At 45.0% G+C, this 22,650-nt stretch overlaps 1 protein-coding gene across 9 annotated transcripts in view; it reads left to right on the top strand.

The window, feature by feature from the left end:
* The window catches only part of Kif13a (kinesin family member 13A), a 180,831-nt gene that overhangs the window by 55,210 nt on the left and 102,971 nt on the right, over positions 1-22,650 (top strand). For 8 of the 9 annotated variants that reach the window (XM_011244376.3, XM_006516864.4, XM_011244374.3 and 5 more), the window contains exon 3: positions 9,877-9,889. The exons of the other annotated variant lie outside the window; for it this stretch is intronic. In XM_011244376.3, the coding sequence (XP_011242678.1) occupies positions 9,877-9,889 (13 nt within the window). The remainder of the gene's footprint in view (positions 1-9,876; positions 9,890-22,650) is intronic. 9 annotated transcript variants of the gene reach the window in all.

Here is a 22,650-nt window from a genome sequence, read left to right as displayed (position 1 = left end):
AAACTTAGAGTAGTTGTACATTTGATTTGAGCTCGTGTTTAGTAGTTGTGTGTTCAGAAACCTTTTGGCATTGTCGAACTTTTTGTGCCCGCCTCCCCCTCATTTTGTATGTAACCACATAGGAGGTCCCAACCCACAATCCTAGAACTGGGGGTAGATGACAGGGAGCCAGGCAGATCTGGACATCACCCTGGAGCAGCTTGCTGTAGAGTGGATATGGGGGCAATGAAGGGACAGTAGCCATTCCAGAGTCCAGAATGGGGACCTGGGGAAGGTCTCAAGGGAAAGACCTTTGTGCCAAGGAGAGAGCAGTAGTGTGGGGTAGGGTGTGGGGTAGGGGGGATTGCTACATGTGAGAGCTGAGTGGTAGGAGAGTCTAATGAGCTCTCAATTGGTGAGTAGAAGTAGAAGACTGCCTTCTGTGGACACCGTCAGGAACATGGCTGGCCCTTCCCTATAAGAATAAGAGGTTGAGGGGCTGGAGAGATGGCTCAGCGGTTAAGAGCACTGACTGTTCTTTAGAAGGTCTTGAGTTCAAATCCCAACAACCACATGGTGGCTCACAACCATCTGTAATGAGATCTGATGCCCTCTTCTGGGGTGTCTGAAGACAGCTACAGTGTGTACTTACATATAATAATAAATAAATACAACTTTAAAAAACTAAAAAAGAATAAGAGGTTGTTGCAGGGGCCATATGACTTCTAATTTCATTTTTAAAGGAGTTTTTTTTTTTTTTACATTGATTGATTGATTTTGTGTGTGTATGTGTGTGTGTGTGTGTGTGTACACATACTACCATGTATGGGTAGAGGTCAGACGTCAACCTGTAGGAGCTGTTTTTAATTTCCTCCATGTGGGTCCCAGGGATTTGAACGCAGATCTTTGGGCTCAGCAGCGTCATCTTGAGTCATCTTGCTGAGTCATCTCGCTGGCAACCATGTGGCTACTCCTATGGGCAGTTTACCCATCTGAGAAATGAGGGCTGTCTCCCTCCTATTTGAATGAGAACTCAAAAGATAGGGTGTCGAGAACCATTTGCAGCATGCAGAATATGTTCCAAAGTCAGCGTCAACCTCCTAGCGGTGAGGTAGATGGAGAAAGCTTTCTGTAGTCGTGGATACACAGCAGAACCTCTGGTGGCCGCACAGACCCCACGGGCAGCTCTGTGAGATTATGGGCTCAGTGTCCAGCTATGGAACTGTTTGGTTTGGTTTTGTTTTTTCTTTGAAGTTGAGTTTGTCCTTTTTGGTTTTGGAATAGTGCTGCTGATGGCTTTTATAATTAAGGTTGTCAATTCAGAGCATCCAATGGTCTTCCCTTTCTCTTTTTGCCTTTTAAGTTAGGATGGAAGTTGGGTGTTGGCTTTTCATTGCCTTCCTGTGGATAACCAGCTCAGGTCACAACAGAGGAGAAACTGCTGAGCTTCAGCCACTTGTTCGTATCTCAGGCTGGCTTAGAGTACAGCGTTCTCCTCACCTGGGTGTCTACATGGACTTTGCTCTTCTGACTTGCCTCCCGCTCCCCCCATGACTTGCCCAAATCATGGACTTCCAGCAGGACTTTCAGGGACCTGTGTAATCCTGAAGAATTCCGTCAGGAAGGTTTTCTTTGGGTTCCTGTTGGCTGTTTGCCTGTTGGGCAAATAGCTTGTTTGTTTGTGGCTGACCACATAAATAGCACGTGCAAATGAGACGCTTGCAATCCATTTGGAAGTACTAGAAATGATGCAGGTTTTGCAGCTGCTGGGCCAGGGTGCGTGCGTGGCATAGCGGGAAGGGACATCTGCAGCTGCCTTATAGTGATCCCACGCCTTTGCAGACCGACCTCAGACTTGCCTGTTTATGACTTCTGGGCCCCATGTTACTCCCAATTCGTCTTCTGCACTGGGTGGAATTTCAAATAGATCTGTGGATCTCTCTTTAGCCGTTTAAAAGCACGTTTAGGTTTAAAATCAAAGATTTCTATCCCTGTTGTGTTATCTAGTTTGTTTGTTTGTTTGTTTAATCATGTACATTCTAACCCAGAGGATGACATCACTGTAAGTGCTAACTACCCCTGTGACTTTTGTCACAGACATATCATTGGCACCTCTATTTGCAGCTCCCAGGTCTGTATTGGACACGGAATGAAAAATGACATCCTGCCTGGTCAGCATGCCTCCTAAGATCTCGTTTTGTAATAGACATGATTTCCGGCCATGGCGATTCAACTCAATGTGACCTTGAAAATAGATGGTTCTGCATAGATGCCTTGCGGAGTTAAGTGGGCTGCTGACTCAGGGACCTCTCTGTGTGGAGCCCTCAAGTGGCCAGTCCTGCAGGCTGTCAAAGTTAACAAGCATCTGGCCCCGGCACCAGCAGGTGTCAGGTGGAGAGAGGGCATTTGTGAGTAAAAGGGGCTGACAGTGGAGGCTCTTGTAGCCTGTGTGCTGCTCTGATTCCTCCAAAGACTTCATGAATATTAATTCCATTAACCCTCACTGCACCTTTTATGTGGCAGCTGGGGGAGCCAGCACTGAAAGTTTAAACACTGTGTCCAGTGTCATTTTGCTACAAAGTAGCAGAGTGGGAGATTGGGTGAAGCTCGGCATTAGCATCTATGCCCATAACCACCATGCTGGGACAGGCTCTCATAAAAGGCAGCCGTGGGTCTTGACTTGGACCTTTAGGAACTGTTGTACAGAGCCTGATGTTGGTTTCTGGCACGCTTGCTTGCTTGCTTGCTTGCTTGCTTCCTTCCTTCCTTCCTTCCTTCCTTCCTTCCTTCCTTCCTTCCTCACTCTAGCTCTGCTTTTCTAGAAAGGATTTCTCTGTGTAACATAATAACCCTGGCTGTCCTGGACTCTCTTTGTAGACCAGGCTGGCTTTGAACACAGAGAGATCCACCTCCCTCTGCCTCCTGAGTGCTGGGATCAAAGGCCTGCGCCATCAAAACCCAGCTAGGTTTCTGACTCCTTAATGTAGGAAGTGAAATGCCATCCAATGGCAGAGTGCTTTACCTCCCATGTGTGAGGTTTTGATTCCCCCGTACTACAGAGAGGAAAAGTATTGTTGTTAATGGTAGCATAAGTGATACAAGCTTTCATGTGACTGGAAAGTTACTTTGGAAATAAAAGTAGTAACAGAAAGTTAAAAAGCACCATCCCTCCCAAAAGGCCCCGTGAATTGGAGTCAAGTCTTTAGTAGCAGCATCTAGACTGAGATACATTGTATTCTGCGATTCACCTCATAGTGTGCTTTACTCTTGGTTTGTGGGCGTGATCCTCATGGTTTGAGATGGTATTCTCCTTGGACTCAAGTAAGCCTCCCGCTCCAGCCTTCTGAATAAATGGAACTGTAGTGCCAGCACACCCCATTCGCTCCTGACCTGAGGCTAGTATATGTGTTCTGTGCTGATGTGTTTGCCAAACTCCTCAGTGTAATACTTTTGAAGACAGGACCAAAAAACTGCTCAAAACCCATGTGGGTTTTTTGTTTTGTTTTGGGTTTTTTTTCCTCTCTCTCTCTCTCTCTGCTTAATTTTGTTGTGGTTAAACCCAGTGTGAATTTCTCCACCCTTGGGGAATCGTAGCCATAGTGACCAGGAGCAGGGACGTGGAAGTCCTTGTTGAACTCACCAAAGAGAGGCTCCACAGAGACAGCCTTGCACGTGGCCTCAGTGGTGCCTGTGGCCCCAGCTGTGCTGTGGGAGGACTGATTTGGGTGTCGTCCCACCTTGATAATGTTTGTGAACAGGGCAGAAGGAGCCAGTCGTGATGGATAGCCATTAGACAAAATGACGTCACAGAACTGTGAATTCCACGTGCTCTGGGGATCCGTTTCAGTTTTGGAAGAGTATACAGAAGCACGGGCATCACCATTGTAGACTAATGCCATGGGGATGCATGCAGACACATTCACCCTAGTTCTGTACTTTACTGTAAACTTTATTTATTAATCACCTGAACTCAGAGAAGTGAACTAGCGAGTGAGTCTACGTAGCAATTAAAAGCAAACAAGTTTGAGAAGAGAAAACACTACTTTTAGTGTACATCACCCTGTAGGATGCAGCTAAAGTCCATCCCCCCCTCCGCCCCCCACCGTTCAGTCCCAGATAGTTGAGGCGTGCTTCCGTGCAGGCTTGCTTAGGTTACTTTCTTTTTGATGATGGAGATTAAGCATAGCACCTCAGCACACGCTGGACAGGTGCTCTGCCACTCCTGTCATGCCTACCCCTGACCGAGCCAGCTGCCAGCTCAGTCAGCCAAACAGGGTCCCAAGAGAGGGAGTGAGGATTGAAAAGAAAAATACAATTAGACAACATTATAACATGACCCCAGCCAGTTCTGAAGCTGAAGCGGGCTTTTTTCCCCCCCAGTCTGCTTTTATATCATTCTAGGTACATATAAAGAATATGATCAGTCCTAAGGCATAGACAAAGGTCCCACGATTACTGTATTCAGTCTTAACAAGACCCATCGAGATATAAAGAGCACATTCCTCAGCTGTATTCATCTTGAGCCTACTTCCTAGTCCTAGCCCAGTGTCAAATTCCTGCCAAATTCCTAGAAGGTGGCCCCCAAAGCTCTCCACATACTCCACAAACTTTGAGTTGCCCACATTTGTCTTGAGCTTACTCTATGGGGCAGGTAAGCCTTGAACTTCCAAAACCGGGAAATTGGCCTTCCACCCAGTGCGTAGGGAAGCGTTGGTGACAAGCTGTTTCTCTCTCTGCCTTTTCATCCCAGTCAATCGTGGCCTGATTATTTGGAAGGTTTGAGGGGAGGAGGTCACTGTGGCAATTCACCCATGACAGACAGCAGAGAGTGGCCAATGGGTAGGGAGAGATCTACCCATTCTCCAAACCCGTCAAACACTGAGCTAGGCAGCATGTCGAGATTTCATCCAGTTTGGTCTCCCTGGCCTTCCTTTGTGTCTAGTCTTGTGTCTGTGTCAGTCTCAGGCCCTGTAGCTCTTTCTTCAGCTCCAGCATATTGCTAACAGCTGGCCCAGTCAGTCCAGGGTAGGGGCTGAGCCCAACACCGTTCCCACCCACACCCGGCACACCCTTCCATCGTCTTCCCAGGCTCGGCTGAGTCCTCCTGATCGTTCTTGGAGATGAAACGCGTGATGAAGACCCAAGCAGCTGTTTCTTCGCACCTGCTTCAGAACAGTCACCCTTCTCTTCCATCCGTCTCTTCTGGCTGGAGCTGTTGGCAAAGCGAGGACCGGCTTTCTGTGTGCACTTGGCAGAATGGGCTCTACTTATGTGTCGATCACTGCTCTAAGAGCGAGGGCTGTGTCAAATACCCGTCGCTGCAGGGTTATATTAATAATACAAAAGTCAGTCCACTTGGAGAGAAATGGGTTAGATATGAAGGGCTCAATGTGTGTAGAATTTTAGTTTACTGTAACTTTCTAGAGTTATGGTTTGGAAACTGTGTGGAATTTTCCAGAAATCTGACCTGGCATCAATTTCCTCTTGCTCCCTGCTCCTATCTGCCCTTGCTGTTCTGAAGTCAGAGTTGCAGCCTCACTTTACGCTGAAGGTTCAAGGTGGAAGGAAAAGAAACATAAGGAGGTCTGAAATTCCATAGTAGTTCTCAAAAAGAGAACTCCCAGGACTTGTCCTCTCTGTGTCGTCTTCACCGTTGGTGTGGACAAGATGGCCTGGGAAGTAAGGACATGTGTGTGTCTGTGTGATTCTTTTATTCCCCACTATCTGTACCTGTATACCTGTACAATAGGTTGACACTCATATTTAGAGATGAAAAAAGGGAACACGCAAATATAAAAGGTAAAACTCAAAAAAAAAAAAAAAAAAAGGAGCATCTTGGTTGTCAAGGTGGCTCAGCAGTGTACTTGCTGCCAATCCTGACGAACTGAGTTCAATCCCTGGGATCGACATGGTGGAAGGAGAGAACCAACTCCCACCCTCTGACCTCCTGCCCCACTCGCAAATAAATGAACCACAGCCACACATATATAGAGTCACATACACAGATTTACACACACACACACACACACACATACACACACACACACACACATATATGCACGTGAACATGAATGCACGTGTGTGAGCACATGTGTACACACACACACACACACACACACACACACACACACACAGAATTCACCCAAGTCCTGGGTGTAAGTGGCTGAGGACCATAGTGAAGGAGGAAGGAATATTCTTAGAGAAGATGTCTGTCCTTGCTAATCAAATCTGCCCTCCACTTCTGGTTGTTGAGGCTTGTTTTGTCTTTGTTTGTTAAGGATAAATCAAGCACTGGATGATGAACAGTTTAAACAGGCTTTTAGCCCAGTATTAGTCGAATGCCCCATTTGGTGAGGAGTTACCAGCTAGCCTGTATCTTGGGGGAAATCATAACTTTAACCCTGAGGATAGGTGTCCATCACTTACCCTCCTGAGTGGTTCTGAGAGAATGATCCTGTGTCATGGGAACTCCATAGAGTGTATTTACACAAGCTAAGATAGTGTTGCTGGTGATACAACCTTGTGGGACCAGTGTCCTCTGTTGGCTAGTCACTGACCCAAGTGTTGGTATGTGGTGTATGACTGTACTTAGAATTTATTGTGCTCAATGTTTGTCTCATTCATCCAAATTTTCTCAACATTGTTGAAAGATGAGATCGGGCACATTACCCCTTTAAGGCATTTGTTAGTGCACACAGGCATTTATCAGTTGAGCTGCTCTGTATGGAAAGTGGATTGGGGGGCTCCATCAAATAGGCACGAAGGGAAACCTTCAGTGTGAACACAAAGCAGAGGAAAGAGATCGTTGAAGTCTGAGCAGATGCCTCAAGCAGCCAGTTCTCTGCCATCCTGTTGGAGTGGGCTCAGCTCAATTCATTTTTCTTACATAGAAACACTGGGCAGTGGGTGTCATCCTGGTCTTGATGCCTCCTTTGAATCCCTCTTATAGTTTGTTTGTAGTTCATCTTGAGGTTGTAATATCACCAAGTTTCCAACCTCCAAAGATAGCATCTATACTGTATTTTATTATGGTATCAATCAGTTTTCCTCATTAAGGGTTAAGAGCTACCCATCACCCAATCCACACTTTCAAAAAAGCTGGCCAGGTAAGAATGCTCAGTATATATGACGTATGAGAAGATGGTTTCTTCTGTAAGGAGTCCGTTTTCTAGACCAGACACTGAGTCCGAGTGGGTAGCCACCCATGCGATTGTGGCTCCCCTTGCCCTGGTGCCCAGCGTCCGTTCATCGGTAAGCCATTCTCCATCACAGCATAGACAGAATCAGCCTGACTTACGTTGGTTTTCCAAGATAAGTTTCTCTTCCCAAGCGACAGGAGTGGACTTTGCAAAGCACCTAGAAGGACAATATGGGATTGATTTTTTTTCCCCCCAAGAGGCATGAAAAATATCCTCTTGGAATATCAGTGAAGGCAGGAAGGAAGGAGAGGAGTTGTTTGGGCCAGCTGAGTACATGCACCACTGGCTGCAAACCAGCATACGGATCCCTTGCTGCTAGCCATGAGCGCTGTGGGACTGCAGTGGGAGCCATGCTAGGATGACCCTGGAGGGCTCTGTGAGGTTGCATTTCACCCGTCTCACCTCATTGGGTTCAGTAGTTCACTGTAGTTACACGGGACATTGTACGGTTGGTCCTCTGTAGATTCTATGTCCCCTAGATTCAACAGCCTCTACTGACCATGTAGATACTTAACACTTCAGTGCAGCACCTATTTACCTACCACTTATGATGGAGGTGGTCTAGATGGTTTAAGTAGTAGTAGGAGGATGTGTATAGGTTATATGCCAGCACTCTACCATTTTACATAAGGTAGTTGAACATTTGTGGACTTGAGGATCTAGCCCCACGGATACTCAGGACTGACAGTATTAGCTTGGTACGTGGTGTTTCATGTGATGGCCTAAAATAACCTGAGTGACTTTCCCTTGTCAAATAAAGCAGTGGTTTAAGGAACATAAAAATAAAACAACATAAAATAAAATAAAATAAAACAAAACAATAAGGCAGCAAAACAAGAGGCTTCCTCCACAATACAGTGCGCAAAGCTCTTATTATGGCCCCTGCACAGAGCAGCTGCATCCAGTGTTCTCTGCAGAAAACTCAAGCGTTGGGTAGAAAATGAAACTTCTGGCTTTCTTAGCATTAAAAACACCCGTGCGTTTTTAGCGTGACATCCCCACAGCCTGTCTTGTCTGGATGGGCGGACTCGCTCATAACAGCTAGACCAGACAAAAGACTAGAAGTCAGAAGTGAAATCCCCACTGTCGTAGGCATAGGTGTCCAGGCTGATTTCCTTCTGGCTAATTCATGGGATTCCAGGGATACGATGCCTCTGCCACAACACGGGTGGAATGTCTTGGTTTTCTTTGCTTGCATTCAGAAATGTGGAACTGCCCACCTGTCTGAGTCCATGGACTTTCTCTGCCTCTGAGCTCTGGATGTTTTAAGGGACCCTCGAAGTTCCATAGAGATTGTTGAACTGGTGCTGGAGACAATTCAGTGAATTTAAATTACATTAATTAAGCCCTCTCCCCTTCTTGAGACATAGTCTTGCTGTGTAGTCCTGGCCACTCTGGAATTGACATAGACCAGGCTAGTCTCAAGCTTGGGCCGGTCAGTCCCCCTGCCTCTTGACTGCCTCTCTGTACGTGGGCACAGGAAGGGTGTGCTCCACCACACCGCAGCAGAGTCTTCTGAGCCCCATGATTCTGACTGCTGTGAGCGCAGAGGGAGAGCGCCCCATTTCTCGGGAGTTATTTCACATTTATGAATAGTTATTATAAGAGTATCATCAAGAACAATAAATCAGGAAAGCCTAGGATCGCATACCCTAGAAATCAAAATCCAGGTCCCGAATTTCACATGGAAGGAAAATATTTGCAAAGTATGCCAACCTCATGTTTTCTTACGTTGGAACCTTCGCTTTTTGATGTTCCTTTGAGTATAATTTCAATCGTTTCTGAATTGTTAACTCGCAAAAACAAATATTGCAGATCTGGGGCTGAGGCTCAGTGATAGACTCTTTTCCTAGCATAATCAATCCAACCTCTAGATTTGATTTTTTTCAGCACTGAAAAAAAATTAATATTACAAAAAGTCTTATTGTGTGGTTGATGTTGGGAGGAGGGCAGACTTTGTTTTGAAAGTTCTTTTTCAGTGTTGAAATAGGTAAAACTTACCATGTTTTAAAATCTGTACCTTCATGTATATTAGAGTATATTTGCCTAACAGTGGAAAATATATATATATTTCAACACTAGCTTACGAAAGTTTATATATAGGTTTGGGGATGTAACTTAGTTGGGTGGACAAGACTGGATATGTCCAGGGTGGTTTGGCCCTAATGTAGCTCAGGTGATAGGGTGCTTGGCTGTCATGCATGAAGCCCAAAGTTTGGTCTCCAGCATCACAAAGTTGGCTTTAGTGGTACCTGCCTATAATTGTAGCAATCAGATGACAAGAGACAAGAAGGTCGGAAGTTCAAGGTTATCCTATGTCATCCCCAGTTCAAGGCCAGCCTGAATTACATGAAACCCTGTCTCAAAGAAATAAGGTGAGAGCCAGGAAGAAGATTAGCATGTACGGCTGGTTTAAAAGAATTCAGCTATGTGCAGGATGGCTATAGTAGTTCTGTGTCTCCTTCACTACCATTTCTTAAAACCATTTACAACATCCCCCTGTGCATGTCTACATCGAGAGGTTTATCACCGCAGGCAGCTAGCTGTATGTGACTTCCCAGATCCCATTGCAAAGTTGCTGAATTTGTTTTTGTTTTTTTCTTTTCTTTTTCTCTTTCATTGTTTCCCTCTGATGTGGCCATTGTGTTGACAACCTTCTGTGTCCGCGCTATTGAATTTTTTTCTTTTCATCGTGAAGAAAACCTCCCAAGGTAAGTGCTGGCGTGGAACTGGGTATCAGCACTGACTTAGTACACAACACGATCCCAGCTCGTCACGGGAACCTGTGGGTGACTCCTGGCCACCGAGGAACTAAGACTTGTATTCTGATTTAAAATTTAAGCCTGAATCAACCCTGAGTTAAGTGTGTTGGCCCTGCTGGAAGATCAGCATGTTACTTACCCTCTGTTGGCAATGTTCTTACCCACTGTTACATTCTCAGAAGATGATTGAGTCTGTAGACCTGCATGCCAGGGCGTTCTGGCCTGTTGATCTCTAAAGGGAGGTTAGCAAGAAGAAACAGGTGCTGGCTCATGGCTTAAAAGTGGAATAGCTGCAGTGGTTGGCATAACTGTGTTGGCTAGTTATGTCAACTTGACACAAGCTAGAGTCATTTGGGAAGAGGTACTATCAACTGAGAAAATGCCCCCATCAGGCTGGTATGTAGGCAAGTCTCTAGGACATTTTCTTAATTCATAATTGATATGGAAGGCCCAGCCTATTGTAAGTGTTACCACCCTTGAGCTGGTGGTCCTGAGTTCTATAAGAAAGCAGGCTGAGCAAGCCATGAGAGCAAGCCAAGAAGCAGCGCCCCTCCATGGCCTCTGCCTCATCTCCTGCCTCCAGGTTCTTATACCTTTCCTTCCCTGGATCATAGACTTCAAATTGTGACCTGAAACAAACCCCTCCCTTCCCATGTTGCTTTTGGTCTTGGTGTTTTACAATGGCAATGACTAAGACAGTGGTCTTTCTAGAAAGCAGAAAAATAAACAGGTCCTCGGGAATGAAATTTGATAACTAGTTACAAACTATCTTTCTGTCTTGCCAAGAAGAGTTAATATCTTTGGAAAGGTTTTCCACAAGTTCAGATAGACCACCCATACTGACTCTGTGTGCTGGGCCAGAGCTCTTTGCTAATTACAATGACTGCTAATTAGAGCTGTCCCCGCTGCCTTGGGCAACTTTTGATGACATTTTTACCGATGGAAACCCCAGAGGTTCAAGAATAAATGGCATAGTCCTGAGAAGGTATTTGAGTGACTAGTCCTGAATAAATGAAAGTGCATTTATTATCAGGGAGCACTTTGCTAAGTATTAGAGAGATGTTTAGTACCACAAGTCACTAGGAAACTGACCAACCCTGGGTAATAACACTGATCAGAGCCATGCTATCTAAGGTAGAATTAGGGTAAACTCCTTCTCCATGTGGTCAGAATGTAGGACACATGACAACATGGGAGAAGAGATAGGCTTACTTCCCCTGGGGCTATGAAGATAACTCTAACATAGCTCTTGGATTGTGGAAAACTGATAAAATGTTATTTCATGCCGTATATTTATTGAAGGCATCATTCATATTATCTCTGGCACTAAGAGTTTGAACTCCAGCAAGGAAGGCATGCATTGAATAAATAATAGGAGGTGTCTCAAGAAAGAGGAAGTAGCTAATGTTTTGAAGCGAGCTGAGCTGGGCATTATGGTCAGATCTGGAGAATCCTGACAGTTGTCCCTGAGTAATGGCCGGGGTGATTATAATCCATAGAATCTACAGTCTTGAGGTTTCCTGCTCTAGGAGGAGATATATGTTTCTTTAGCTATCTGTATCTTTCTTTGCTCCCAGAGGTTTCAAACTATATTGTCATTCTGGTAATAACCTTGTTTCCCACAAAGAAAGCCAGTGTGTTCCCGGGACCATTCCTCCTGTGGCTGATCAGAGAAGGAAAAGTATTAAAGTTGACAGGACACAAGAAAATTTTAACAACCGTTAGTACTTTTTACACAGAATATCCTAGTATGCTGGAGTGTGCTAGAGATCATTCCTAAGAATGGCTATGAAATTCTCAAAAGTAGTGTTAAATAATCTTATTAAAAATATACCATTAAAATACTTCATAGCTGATAACCCACCTGTATAAGCTACATTTGGGAAGCCTAAAGATTGGCCTGAAACCAAGAAAGTGGTAAGACAGAGTAAAATATATTAAAGACACAGAAGTAGGCTTTTAGGGACTGTATGTATTGAAGATAAGTGGGGAAAAACAAAGGTACTGTTAAGCTTTGTAAGATGATGAGATTTGGGCATCAGTGATGATCAAAGGCCTCAGGGCAGATGGTGATTCACCTTAACAAATTACTAAGCAGGAACAACTTTATATGAGGCAGCCTTCATCTCTGTGTTCTGATAGTGGTAAGCTGGGTGTGTGTGATATGAAATCAGTTATGCTGGGACCATTGGAACAAAATATGTGACATTCATAGGATGGGAAGATCCTGTTCTGACCTTGCAGTCAGAAATGACATACTAGGGGACCAGGGTCACCTCCTCTGTCAAGTTCAACTGAAAAACTTAAAGTCTGTGCTTGGGATATAGATCTGAGTTCAAGCCCCAGCATCTACTCATGTGGTGAAAAGAGAAACTGGACTGGAGTCCCAAACTCTGACTTCCACAGGCACACCCTGTGGTTCATGTCCCCATCCAGATAGATGGATGGATGGATAGATGGATGGATGGATGGATGGATGGATGGATGGATGGATGATAGATATATAGGTAGATAGATAGATACATATATACATACATATATGCATGCATGCATACATACATACATGCATACATGTGGTTACAGGTTTTTAAGCCTGTGCTGGAAGGAGCTGGGGATACATCAGGGTTAGTAAGGGATAGATTACTAGACCAAGGCCCAAAGGACCCCAGAAATGTGGAGAGACAAATCTACTGTTCTGTGTGTAACACTCAGGTACAAACAGCTTCGAGGCAGAACAAGGTTATAGGCAGCTTAGTGGGGCAGGCCAAGGTATGGGGCTCATTCACGTCCTGCGAGAGCTGAAGTCCCTGCTAAACTCCCGGTACTGGAGTCAGGACAGTGGGTTGAGACCAGGCCTTGGGTGGCATGTAAAGGTAAAACAGGAGAGTCCGCTGTCAGGTGGATCCTGTCAGGTCTAGAGTCACAGTGTCACAGTATGGTGGCACTTTCCTGAAATACCAACTCTCGGGGGCTGGAGCAGGCCAACCTGGGCTACATAGTGAGAAAACATAGCCTATACTGCCAGCACTCAGGAGGCAGGAGCAGGAGAATCGCCATAAATTCAGAGTTACCCAGGTCTGCATAGCCAGTCCAGACCAGCTGGAGCTACTTGGTGAGACCCTGACCCTGTCTTAGAAACAAAGGAATTAACAAAAACCAGTAACTAAAAGAAATACACACACTTCCCAATCCAGGAAGTTTCAAGGACTGAAGTCATAATAGAGCAATTCCAGGTTTCAGGTGCCTGAAATGCTACAGGAAGACACAGATGTAATTCCATGTCTTTAAGGATTCCACAGGCATCTTTAAAAGCATCATCTTAACTCTGAGGGTGTGTCTCAGTGGCACTAATCTAGTGTGCACAAGTACCCAGGTTCAATCCCTAGCAGTACAAAACAGCAAAAAATAAAAAAAAACACCAAGTGAAACACATATTCAGAGATAAATTCTTACTTATACAAGTAAGAATAGAGACCCACAAAGGCTTCTGATACCAAAGTGTTAGGTCCAGACTTTACACGCACTTGTTATGTGTAAGGAGATTGAAAAAAAAAAAAAAAAAAAAGAAAGTCAGATTACACAATGGTAGCAAGAAATGGATATTGCATAATTCAAGAAACCAATAACCCATTACAAATTCTCAGTCTGAAAAGTCCAAAGCCTAGATTGTAAGGTTAGTGTTAAAATTCTGTAGCAGATGAGATCAGGCTGTGAACACCAGATGGTAGATGATATTAAAGGGTTAGAGACAACTGAAGACCCACCTTTTTTAAAGTAAACTCAGACCTTCCATTCTTCAGAAAAATTAATATAAACTGCAACTCTGGGACACTGTCAGAAGGTAACGGAGTGAGGTGGCCATGGCTCTCTGACAACCTTTCACAGGTGACACTGAAAGCAAGACTTAAGAGAAAACAACACAGTGCCCTTGTAGGATGTGCTCCTCTGCCAGGGATTTTACACTTAACTCCTCTGCGTTAAGTGTAAAGACAAGCGGTGTGCTGGGACAAACATCTAGAAAATATCCAATAAAGGATTTGTATCCAAATTATACCAAAATCCCTCAAATCCAGAGAAAGAAAGAAAGAAAGAAAGAAAGAAAGAAAGAAAGAAAGAAAGAAAGAAAGAAAGAAAGCCCAATCTCAACTTAAAACTGAACAAAAATATCTGAATAGACATTTCTCCAAATTTCAGCACAGGTGTCTGATAAGCAAATAAATAAGCTAATAAAGGCAACATCATATCATTAGAAAATCCACATTAGGGTCTGGAGAGATGGCTCAGCAGTTAAGAGCTCCAGCTGTTCTTCCAGAGGACCTGAGTTCAATTCCCAGCAACTACATGGTGGCTCACAGCCATCTGTAATGGAATCTGATGCCCTCTTCTGGTGTGTCTGAAGACAGCTACAATGTATTCATATGAAGTAAATAAATAAATAAATAAATAAATAAATAAATAAGCCTCAATATCAGCATCTTTAAAAAAAACTTAGAGAGAGAGAGAGAGAGAGAGAGAGAACTCACATTAAAGCAATGAGATATCACCACACAATATAGGATGCCTAAAGTCTCCAAATCTCACAAAATTGAACCGAAGGCTGGGCAGCAACAGGAACTCTGCCGTCCTCACTGGCCAAATGAAGCAGATGGTGCAGGCTTTCTGGAAGACAGCCCTCAGCCTCTGAAGAACCTAATTATCTTTTTACCATGTGACCCCAGGGATGGAGCCTCTAGGTATTTCCCCAAGCCAACTGAAAGTTTGTATCTACTGTGCACAAATGTCTGTGACAATATGAAAGCCATGATGACTCCCAGCAGGAGACTGGATAAGGAATCCTGGTCTACTCTCTTGATACAGTATCATTCAAGGACAGAGGAGAAATGAGCTACCCACCCCCACAGATGGCACAGGGGAACCTTCCCTGCATGTTAATAAGTAGAAAAAGCCAACCTGAGAAGGTTAGACGCTGTGCTCTGAGATCCCATTATTAATCCATGGTATTCTGGAGTAGGCGAAAGTACATGCCAGTAAAAAATAGTGTCTACAGCTCTACAACCTCTACAAGCAAGGAAAGACAGACAGGTCAGCTGGAGCAGGGCGTGCCTCCTTTTTGATGGACAGAGCCACAGACAGAGAATGAGCCCCCAAACATAAGTTAGTATGTAGCTTATCTTTTGGATTTGTCTGTCTGGTGAGTTCTGAATGGAGAAGTGTTTATCTCAGATACTGCCCACCTGCCTGCCTTTTAATAACCTGCCGAACACTCTGTGGTGTTTGTGGGAGCAAGGTCTGTTTCACTCAAGAACGATAGCACTTTAGACAAACATGGAGAGACACTGGTTTATATACACCTGTAGGTTAAGAAGAAAGTCTTTGTTTTACAATCATCAGGGTATGAGAGGTGTGTCTGTCTGTCAGAGTGCAAAGGTAGTATTGTGATTGCTTCTTGGTTGAGCCATCTTTTGATAAGCTGGATTTGGGTGGGTACTGGTATACAAGGAAAAGAAAGGTTCTTCTATCCACTCTGCTTTACTGGATAAGATAAGAAGGAGGCATTTGGGAAGAAATAAAAATATCTGCTAATCATTTTGTTTAGGTCATATTTGTTTTTAGTCAGTTTGTTCATTGTAAATTTATGAGCAAACAATACCTTATAACAGTATGTATAATTCATTTTAATATTTCAGTCTTGTGAATTAAATTCATTTTCAGTTCTTTCAAAACATTGTGAAGAGGCTCCAACGCAGGGCTTCACACATGCCAGGCACGTGCTTTAGCAGTGAGCTGGGCCCCTGCCCAAATAGTTCTCTCTCAAAGCCGACGTTGTTTAAAGGCGCTCGCTGATGACCCAGCTTCAGTGGTATGTGTATGTAATACCAGTGCTTGGGAGTTCACGGCAGGAGATCAAGAGTTTGAAGCTAGCCTGGGCTACGTAGTAAGACCCTGTCTCTGAAAACAAAACCACCAAAAGCTGGTTTTATAAACATCTCTCAGGAAGGAAGGAAGGAACCTGCACAGCGCTGCCATCTGAGACTTGGGTTGGTTCCGCTATCTGGTCTTTGGTTCTGTGATGGCCTCCTGCTGCTTCTTCTGTCCTGCTGAGAATAAAGTACTGGGCCAGGCTTTTGAGCATGCACTCTGTGGCCCCCAGGGCTTGAGCTGTGTAGTAAGTATAAAACACACAGTTGATTTCTAAGATTTCATACAAGGGTGAGCGGAAACAATGTAGCACAAATAGTTTGTGCTATACTAAAAGAAAAAAATGTATATACTGGGTTAACTAAAATACTTTACTGAAGCAAATTTGTCTTTCTTTGGCTTATGAATATGTCATGAAAGCATTAAATTACATACGAGGATCCCATCGCTGCGCTGATGAAATAACATTGCTTTGGCATTACATCTCAGCCACAAGCACCTGCTCTTAGCTTTGGCTGCTCTCCTTTCTTCCTTGTGTCTGGGGCTTGGGCTTCTGCTGTCATGTCTCAATGGCAGCCTACCCTTCCCCATTTACCTCTGTTCTCCTGGCATGGTCAGAGTCTCAGTCTCTGGTCCGGGGAACTCAGTGTGGCGTGGATGACCAGACCTGCAGGATGTTTTAAGTGACAATGGGCTATCCTGCATTCTGTCTGCCTCCACTTCAGTCTTCCTGACCTCACAGAAAGCAAAGCTCAGGGCTGAACAAGGACCCTCTGGATGGCATGCGTGCACGTGTAAAGTCTCCAGAGACAGAACATTGGGGTAGGAATCGTGATGTATATAGGGGCAAAAGTAAGGAAGCAATTGGTGTGTTAGGAAGTAGTGAGGGCTGAGAGGGTGGCTCAGTGGGAGCCCCTGTCTGGTGTGCATGAGTCCCCAGGTTCCATCCCCAGTGCTGGGGGTGGAGGGTGGGGTGAAACGAAATGCTGAGTGTTAAAAACCAAGAGAAATGGTAGCTTATAGAGAACCTACAGTCAGATCTCAGTCTGGTAGGTCAGAAAGATTATTAGTGATTTTCATGTATTCGGGTCATATAAGCTGTAGTGCACATTGACCTGGCTGCAGATGCAAGCTACATCAGTGAATGGAGAACATAGGACAGGCAGTAGGGCTGGCCTGTTGCTCTGGAGCTGCCTTGTGCTGGCCTGCTCCATTAGGTGCTCAGTGCCTAGAGACAACAACAGTACATTCCTCTAAAGTTAGTGTCAGTCCAGGTCGTCTGTGGCTTTAGTGTGGGCTCCAGTCTGAAGGATCTGCTGCCATCTGGGACTTGCTAGTGCAGTGGCTCACAATCCCACTGCTCTCAGAACCTGGCTGCAGTCACACTGTGCTCGGTTAATGCACGAAGGCAAAGCGAAAACCCGTGATGTGGCCAACCCGCTGTCACTAGGATGAGAAATTACATCTCCTTCTGCAGGTCCAACAGGTCACAAGGCCATAATGGGAACACGTAACCCTCTCAAAGAGGGCAGGGAGTCGTTTGGAACAGCAACACAATTCTGTCACACTCTGTCATTCTAACACATTTTTAAATTTTTATTTATTTATTTAATGTATATGAGTACACTGTTGCTGTCTTCAGACACACCAGAAGAGGGCATCAGATCTCCATTACAGATGGTTGTGAGCACCATGTGGTTGCTGAGAATTGAACTCAGGACCTCTGAAAGAGCAGTCAGTGCTCTTAACTGCGGAGCCATCTCTCCAGCCCCTCTAACGCACTTTAAAAAATTTCCAGAAGACTTTCAGAAACACAACACTGTGTATTTTTGTCTTGACTTTCCTTCCTTCCTTCCTTCCTTCCTTCCTTCCTTCCTTCCTTCCTCCCTTCCGCCCTTCCGCCCTTCCGCCCTTCCTCCCTTCCTCCCTTCCTCCCTTCCTCCCTTCCTCCCTTCCTCCCTTCCTCCCTCCCTCTCCCTCTCCCTCTCCCTCTCTCTCTCCTTCTTTCTTTCTTTAAAGATTTATTTATTTATTTTATGTATGTGAGTACATTGTATCTGTACAGATGGTTGTGAGCCTTCATGTGGTTGTTGGGAATTGAATTTTTAGGACCTCTGCTTGCTCCGGTCAACTTCACTCACTCAGTCCCTGACTGCTCCAGCCCAAAGATTTATTTATTATTGTACATAAGTACACTGTAGCTGACTTCAGACACACCAGAAAGTGCATCAGATCTCATTACAGATGGTTGTGAGCCACCATGTGATTGCTGGGATTTGAACTCAGGACCTTCGGAAGAGCAGTCAGTGAGTGCTCTTACCAGCCAGCCCCCTGACTTTTCTTTAGACTGTTCACCTCTCACCCGCTTTGCGCCTGGCTGCATTCAGAGTCAGTTATTCTCACTGTGTTCTGTGCCCAAGGATGTTCAGAGATGCAGATGGTGAGATACCGGGTTGCACACTTCTCAGCCCCCAAAGAGAAAACCATTGCCTCCCCTGACTCTCAGCATGGTCCTGCTTGCTATCCAGAACAGTAAGAGCTCTCTGGACCAGGGGAAGCAACTGGAGTCCTGCCTCAGGCATCCCCAGCAGAGTGATAGATGGATCCTTCCACCCTGTCCTGTGTCTGCAGCCACTGGGCTGCCTTGGGTCCTAAGTGTCTGAGACCTGGTTCCTTGGAAGCCAGCTAGCTTCCTCTTCCCTCTGGTAGTACACACTGGGCTTTCTCCTACAGGGTGTGGGAAGCACAGAAGGTGAGCTCTCTGGAACCAGGTATAAATACCTCCTGCGGTGATTGGTGTCAGGGTGAGTTTTAGTCTTCCTTGTGTGATTGGCAGAGGCAGCCATTTGTCAAGTTGGCGGACAGGCTGCAAACTGCGAGCTCAGAGGCGCTCACAGCTTCCACCAGTGTTTCTGAGAGGAACAGCCCGTGTTTAGAAATACCCATGTTGCCTTTCTGAACGCACTGTGGGAGAAGTTGAATCTTTAATTCTTAATTCATGAGAGAACCAATATAGACTATCTTTAGACAGGACGTGGTACCTCTACCCAACCCTCAGCATCTGGTGAAGCAGATGCTGGGAGAGACTGATAAAGATGCAAACACGAACTGAACAGAGCATTCGAAAGAGTCAGGATGGAGCTCCTGCTTCACTGAGTATGCACCACTGGTTTACACGGACCCAGTGTCAAGTGGAAGCCCTGTATTACTGTTAATGTCGTAGCATGGGGTTCCTATTAAAAAGGAAGGTGTCAAATTTCCTTTTTAATTGATGACAATATGTCTGAGTTCCTGAGAGAGACACCCTTCCCTCTTCCCTCTTAGAATGCTGAGTCCCCATCTAAGGTACTTGCCAGAAGTGTAGTTCCCTCCTGTGGAAGACCTGATGGGGTCTCTGAGCTTGGGGCAATGGTTTATTTCTTGTGGGTGTGTGTGCTGCAGATGCTGTTAGCTGCTGTGAATCTTCAGCCAGGCAGGGTTGACTGTGAAGCCCAAGACATCATGTGGTGTGTAGTTACAAGTGTGTGTGAAAGAAATGATTAATTACACTGTGAAAAGACAGCGTTGACTTGACAGACTTTTAAACAGGAAGAGAGGTCTGTCAGCGGAGCTGACTAGTAAGGCTGGTTGGTGGCTCTGGTGTTCCTCTCCCTGACCTGTGGCAGCTGTGGTCAGGCACAGGATGAAGTTTGTGTTGGTCCAATGAATTCTACAAACAGCAGCAGTGAGGACAGACCTGGACTCAAACAGGGTCCTGTGCAGTTGCAGTCTGGGATTTAAGTGGGGTTTAACTTAAAATAATGAATAATAATAATTAATAATACAACTAACATATATTGTTACATATCATGATGGGTAACTTTTATAATAATTCTGATGGTAGGAGAGAGGAAAGTGAGAAAAGTATTGAAAATGCCCACATGGAATGGAATATAGAACGTTCGGTGTCTTTTGGTGTGACAGTTTTTATAACACCACGTTGTGAAATGGGGGCAGACCAGAAACATCTTTCGTATAGTCAAAAAGTTATAAAGTAAAAAAAAGAAAGAAAGTCAAAATAGATGCCCAGCAAGCCTGTGTTCCAGCAACTGGAGCCATTGAGGTTGGCAGAGTGGTGTTGGGCACAGATTCCAGACAGTGCAGGATGGACTGTGAACGGCCGCTGGGTCTCTAGATGTGAACACAGGGTTCATAGTTCAAAGAGGCCATGAAGCTAGGGTAGAGGGAAGAAACTGTTCCCTCACACAGAGCAGAGAGGCAGCACGTGGAGCGGACTTCTTAAGCATTCTAGATTGAGGAGCTAGGAAGTCACATGGTTTGCACTAGTGTTTCTGAACAGAGCAGTACATGAACTTAAAAAAAAAAGACTTTATATTTTTGTGTGTGTATTTAACGTAGTGAATCTGAGCCCTTACCTACCCTAGTAAGAAAGGAAGAAATGAATGGGCACAGTTCCTAGACCAGGGAGGCTCCCAGTGAGATGGGGGTATGAAGCAAAGAAGGGAGAATTGGAGAATTCGTAAACACAAGAATTCTGCCTATGGGGAAACACGAGTCTTGTCTTTCCTCCAGTGGAAGTGAAGAGGGTCTTCACCACTGTCTGTAATGGGGAGGTATTTACCCGAGACGACCCTTGCTGTTGTTTCAAGTGTCCATTATATGTGAGTTCACAGATTGACAGGACGCTTCAGTTAAGGGAGGATTCACTGTCTTAGTCAGGGCTACTGTTCGCTGTGACGAAACACCAGAGCCAAAAGCAACTTGGAGTGGAAAGGATTTATTTGGCTTATGCTTCCATGTCATAGTCCACCACTGAAGGAAGTCAGGGCAGGAACTCAAACAGAGCAGGAACCTGAGGCAGGAGCTGACAGAGGCCATGGAGGGGGGCTGCTTACTGGCTTGCTCCTCGTGGCTTGTTTTTCTGGTATTTTTTCAGAACCCAGGACACCAGCTCAGGGCTAGCACCATCCTCAGTGGGCTGGGCTCTCCTTCAGCAATCACTAATTAGGAAAATACCCTCCAGGCTTGCCTCAGGCCTGATCATGTGGAGACATTTTCTTAATTGAAGTTCCTTTCCTCTCTAGCTGTATCAAGTTGACATAAAACTAGCCAGCACAATCACCAAGAAGCTGTAACAACAGACTAAAAAACGTTTGGATTAATTATAGAACATGAGAGCAAAGCCCTTGACCTCTTAATAAATAATAATATACCAAAACAAAGGGAACCGTGCACGGAGCTGTGTGTCTGCGTGTGCACAGACGCAGTTAGGTAGGCATGGAGTTCAGAGGAATTAGAAGTGTCCTTGTCCTTAAGCGGCTGAAGACGCCAGGGCTGAAGCTGCTTGGTGCCAAGCCTGATGTTATGGGTGATCCCTGGGACCCAGGCCTTTACCCAAAGGAAAACACTGCCCCCGTGAGCTGTTCTCCAGTTTCCATATGTGTGTTGTATCCTACACGAGACTGCACACATATCATACACACACACCGCCTCCACTACCACCACCACCACCATCATCATCTATTAAATTTTCAAAAGAAGTACCCCCAGTAAAGGTTTCATAAAGTGGGGGACATTTAAGATAACATTGAAAATGTTAAATTGAAACAAGCTTAGATAGACCCAGGTTGCAGAAATGGACGTTGGTTTTCCAAGTTTTCCCCCCATATACAATTAAATTATTGTGCCATAATAAGACGTAGACACCCTTTCCTCCTGGGAAAGGGATGAAAAGGCGTATGAAAATTATTTCTAAAACAATATATGTATTTTTTAAAGGAATAATTATTTCCTCTTTTGTCCTTTTCTGGGAGGGGTGGCTGGAGTCTCATAGCCCAAAGGTGACGATGGGCTGATTCACTTGCCTCACTCTCGGAGTTCTGGGGTTTCGGGAGTGCACCACGGCACCCAACTGTCTGATATTTTTAACTAGGTATATGCAACTATGGGACAGAAAATGTAACTGACAAGTATTAGGGTCTCAAACAGAGAGTGACAGGTAGGATTGGACGGTAAGATGGATTCCTGAAGTAAGTTCCTCGTGGTTGGAGACCTTAGTGAAAGCACAAAACTAGGCGAGATCAAAGCTGGCCACAGAGGGGCTGGAGAGATGGCTCGGCTCCTAAGAGCACTTGCTGCTCTTGCAGAGGACCCAGGTTCTGAGTTCAGTTTCCAGCACCCACAGCAGGTGCTGCATGTAATTCCAGAGGGGCATCTGATGCCCCCTTTTGGCCTCTATGGGTACTACATGCACATGGAAAATGGTCATGCACCTAAAATAAAAGTGTATTCTTTTTTTTTTTTTTTTTAAGATGAAGAAAGCCACAGAACCCATATGGTTGAGGTACCTTCTCATTGGCCTTTGTTACTCTGTTAAGCTAGGGTCTTAGTCTCTGTGTAGCTCAGGCTAGCTTCAAGCTCTTGACCCCCTACCTCAGCCTTCTAAGTGCTATGATTAGAGCTGTGTACCACCATATCTGGAAAATGGGAAAATGGCTGCAGAGCACATTTCTCAGAACTCTGGTGCCTTCTGCTTCTCCTTGGAATGTGCAGGATGCTTCTTTCAGGGTTTTTTCTTTATTTAAACCACAATTGAATTTTGCTGCAATGCCACCAGAGATCACACTTCTCAATAAGCGGGACATTTGTGCAGCGTGCTGCTCACAAATACTGAAACCGCCTCAATCCAGGATATATGTCAGTCGATGAGTTCATCTTATTAAAACCAGACTTAACCGCTTCGCCACGTGCACAGCAGTTCACAGAAATGCAGAGCTCATGAGTTTTTTTTT

The sequence above is a fragment of the Mus musculus genome, chromosome 13 (genome assembly GCF_000001635.26).
Source record: "Mus musculus strain C57BL/6J chromosome 13, GRCm38.p6 C57BL/6J".
NCBI classification, from domain to species: Eukaryota; Metazoa; Chordata; class Mammalia; order Rodentia; family Muridae; genus Mus; species Mus musculus.
Note: the sequence above shows the minus strand (reverse complement) of the source record. Positions and strands in the feature narration are given on the sequence as shown.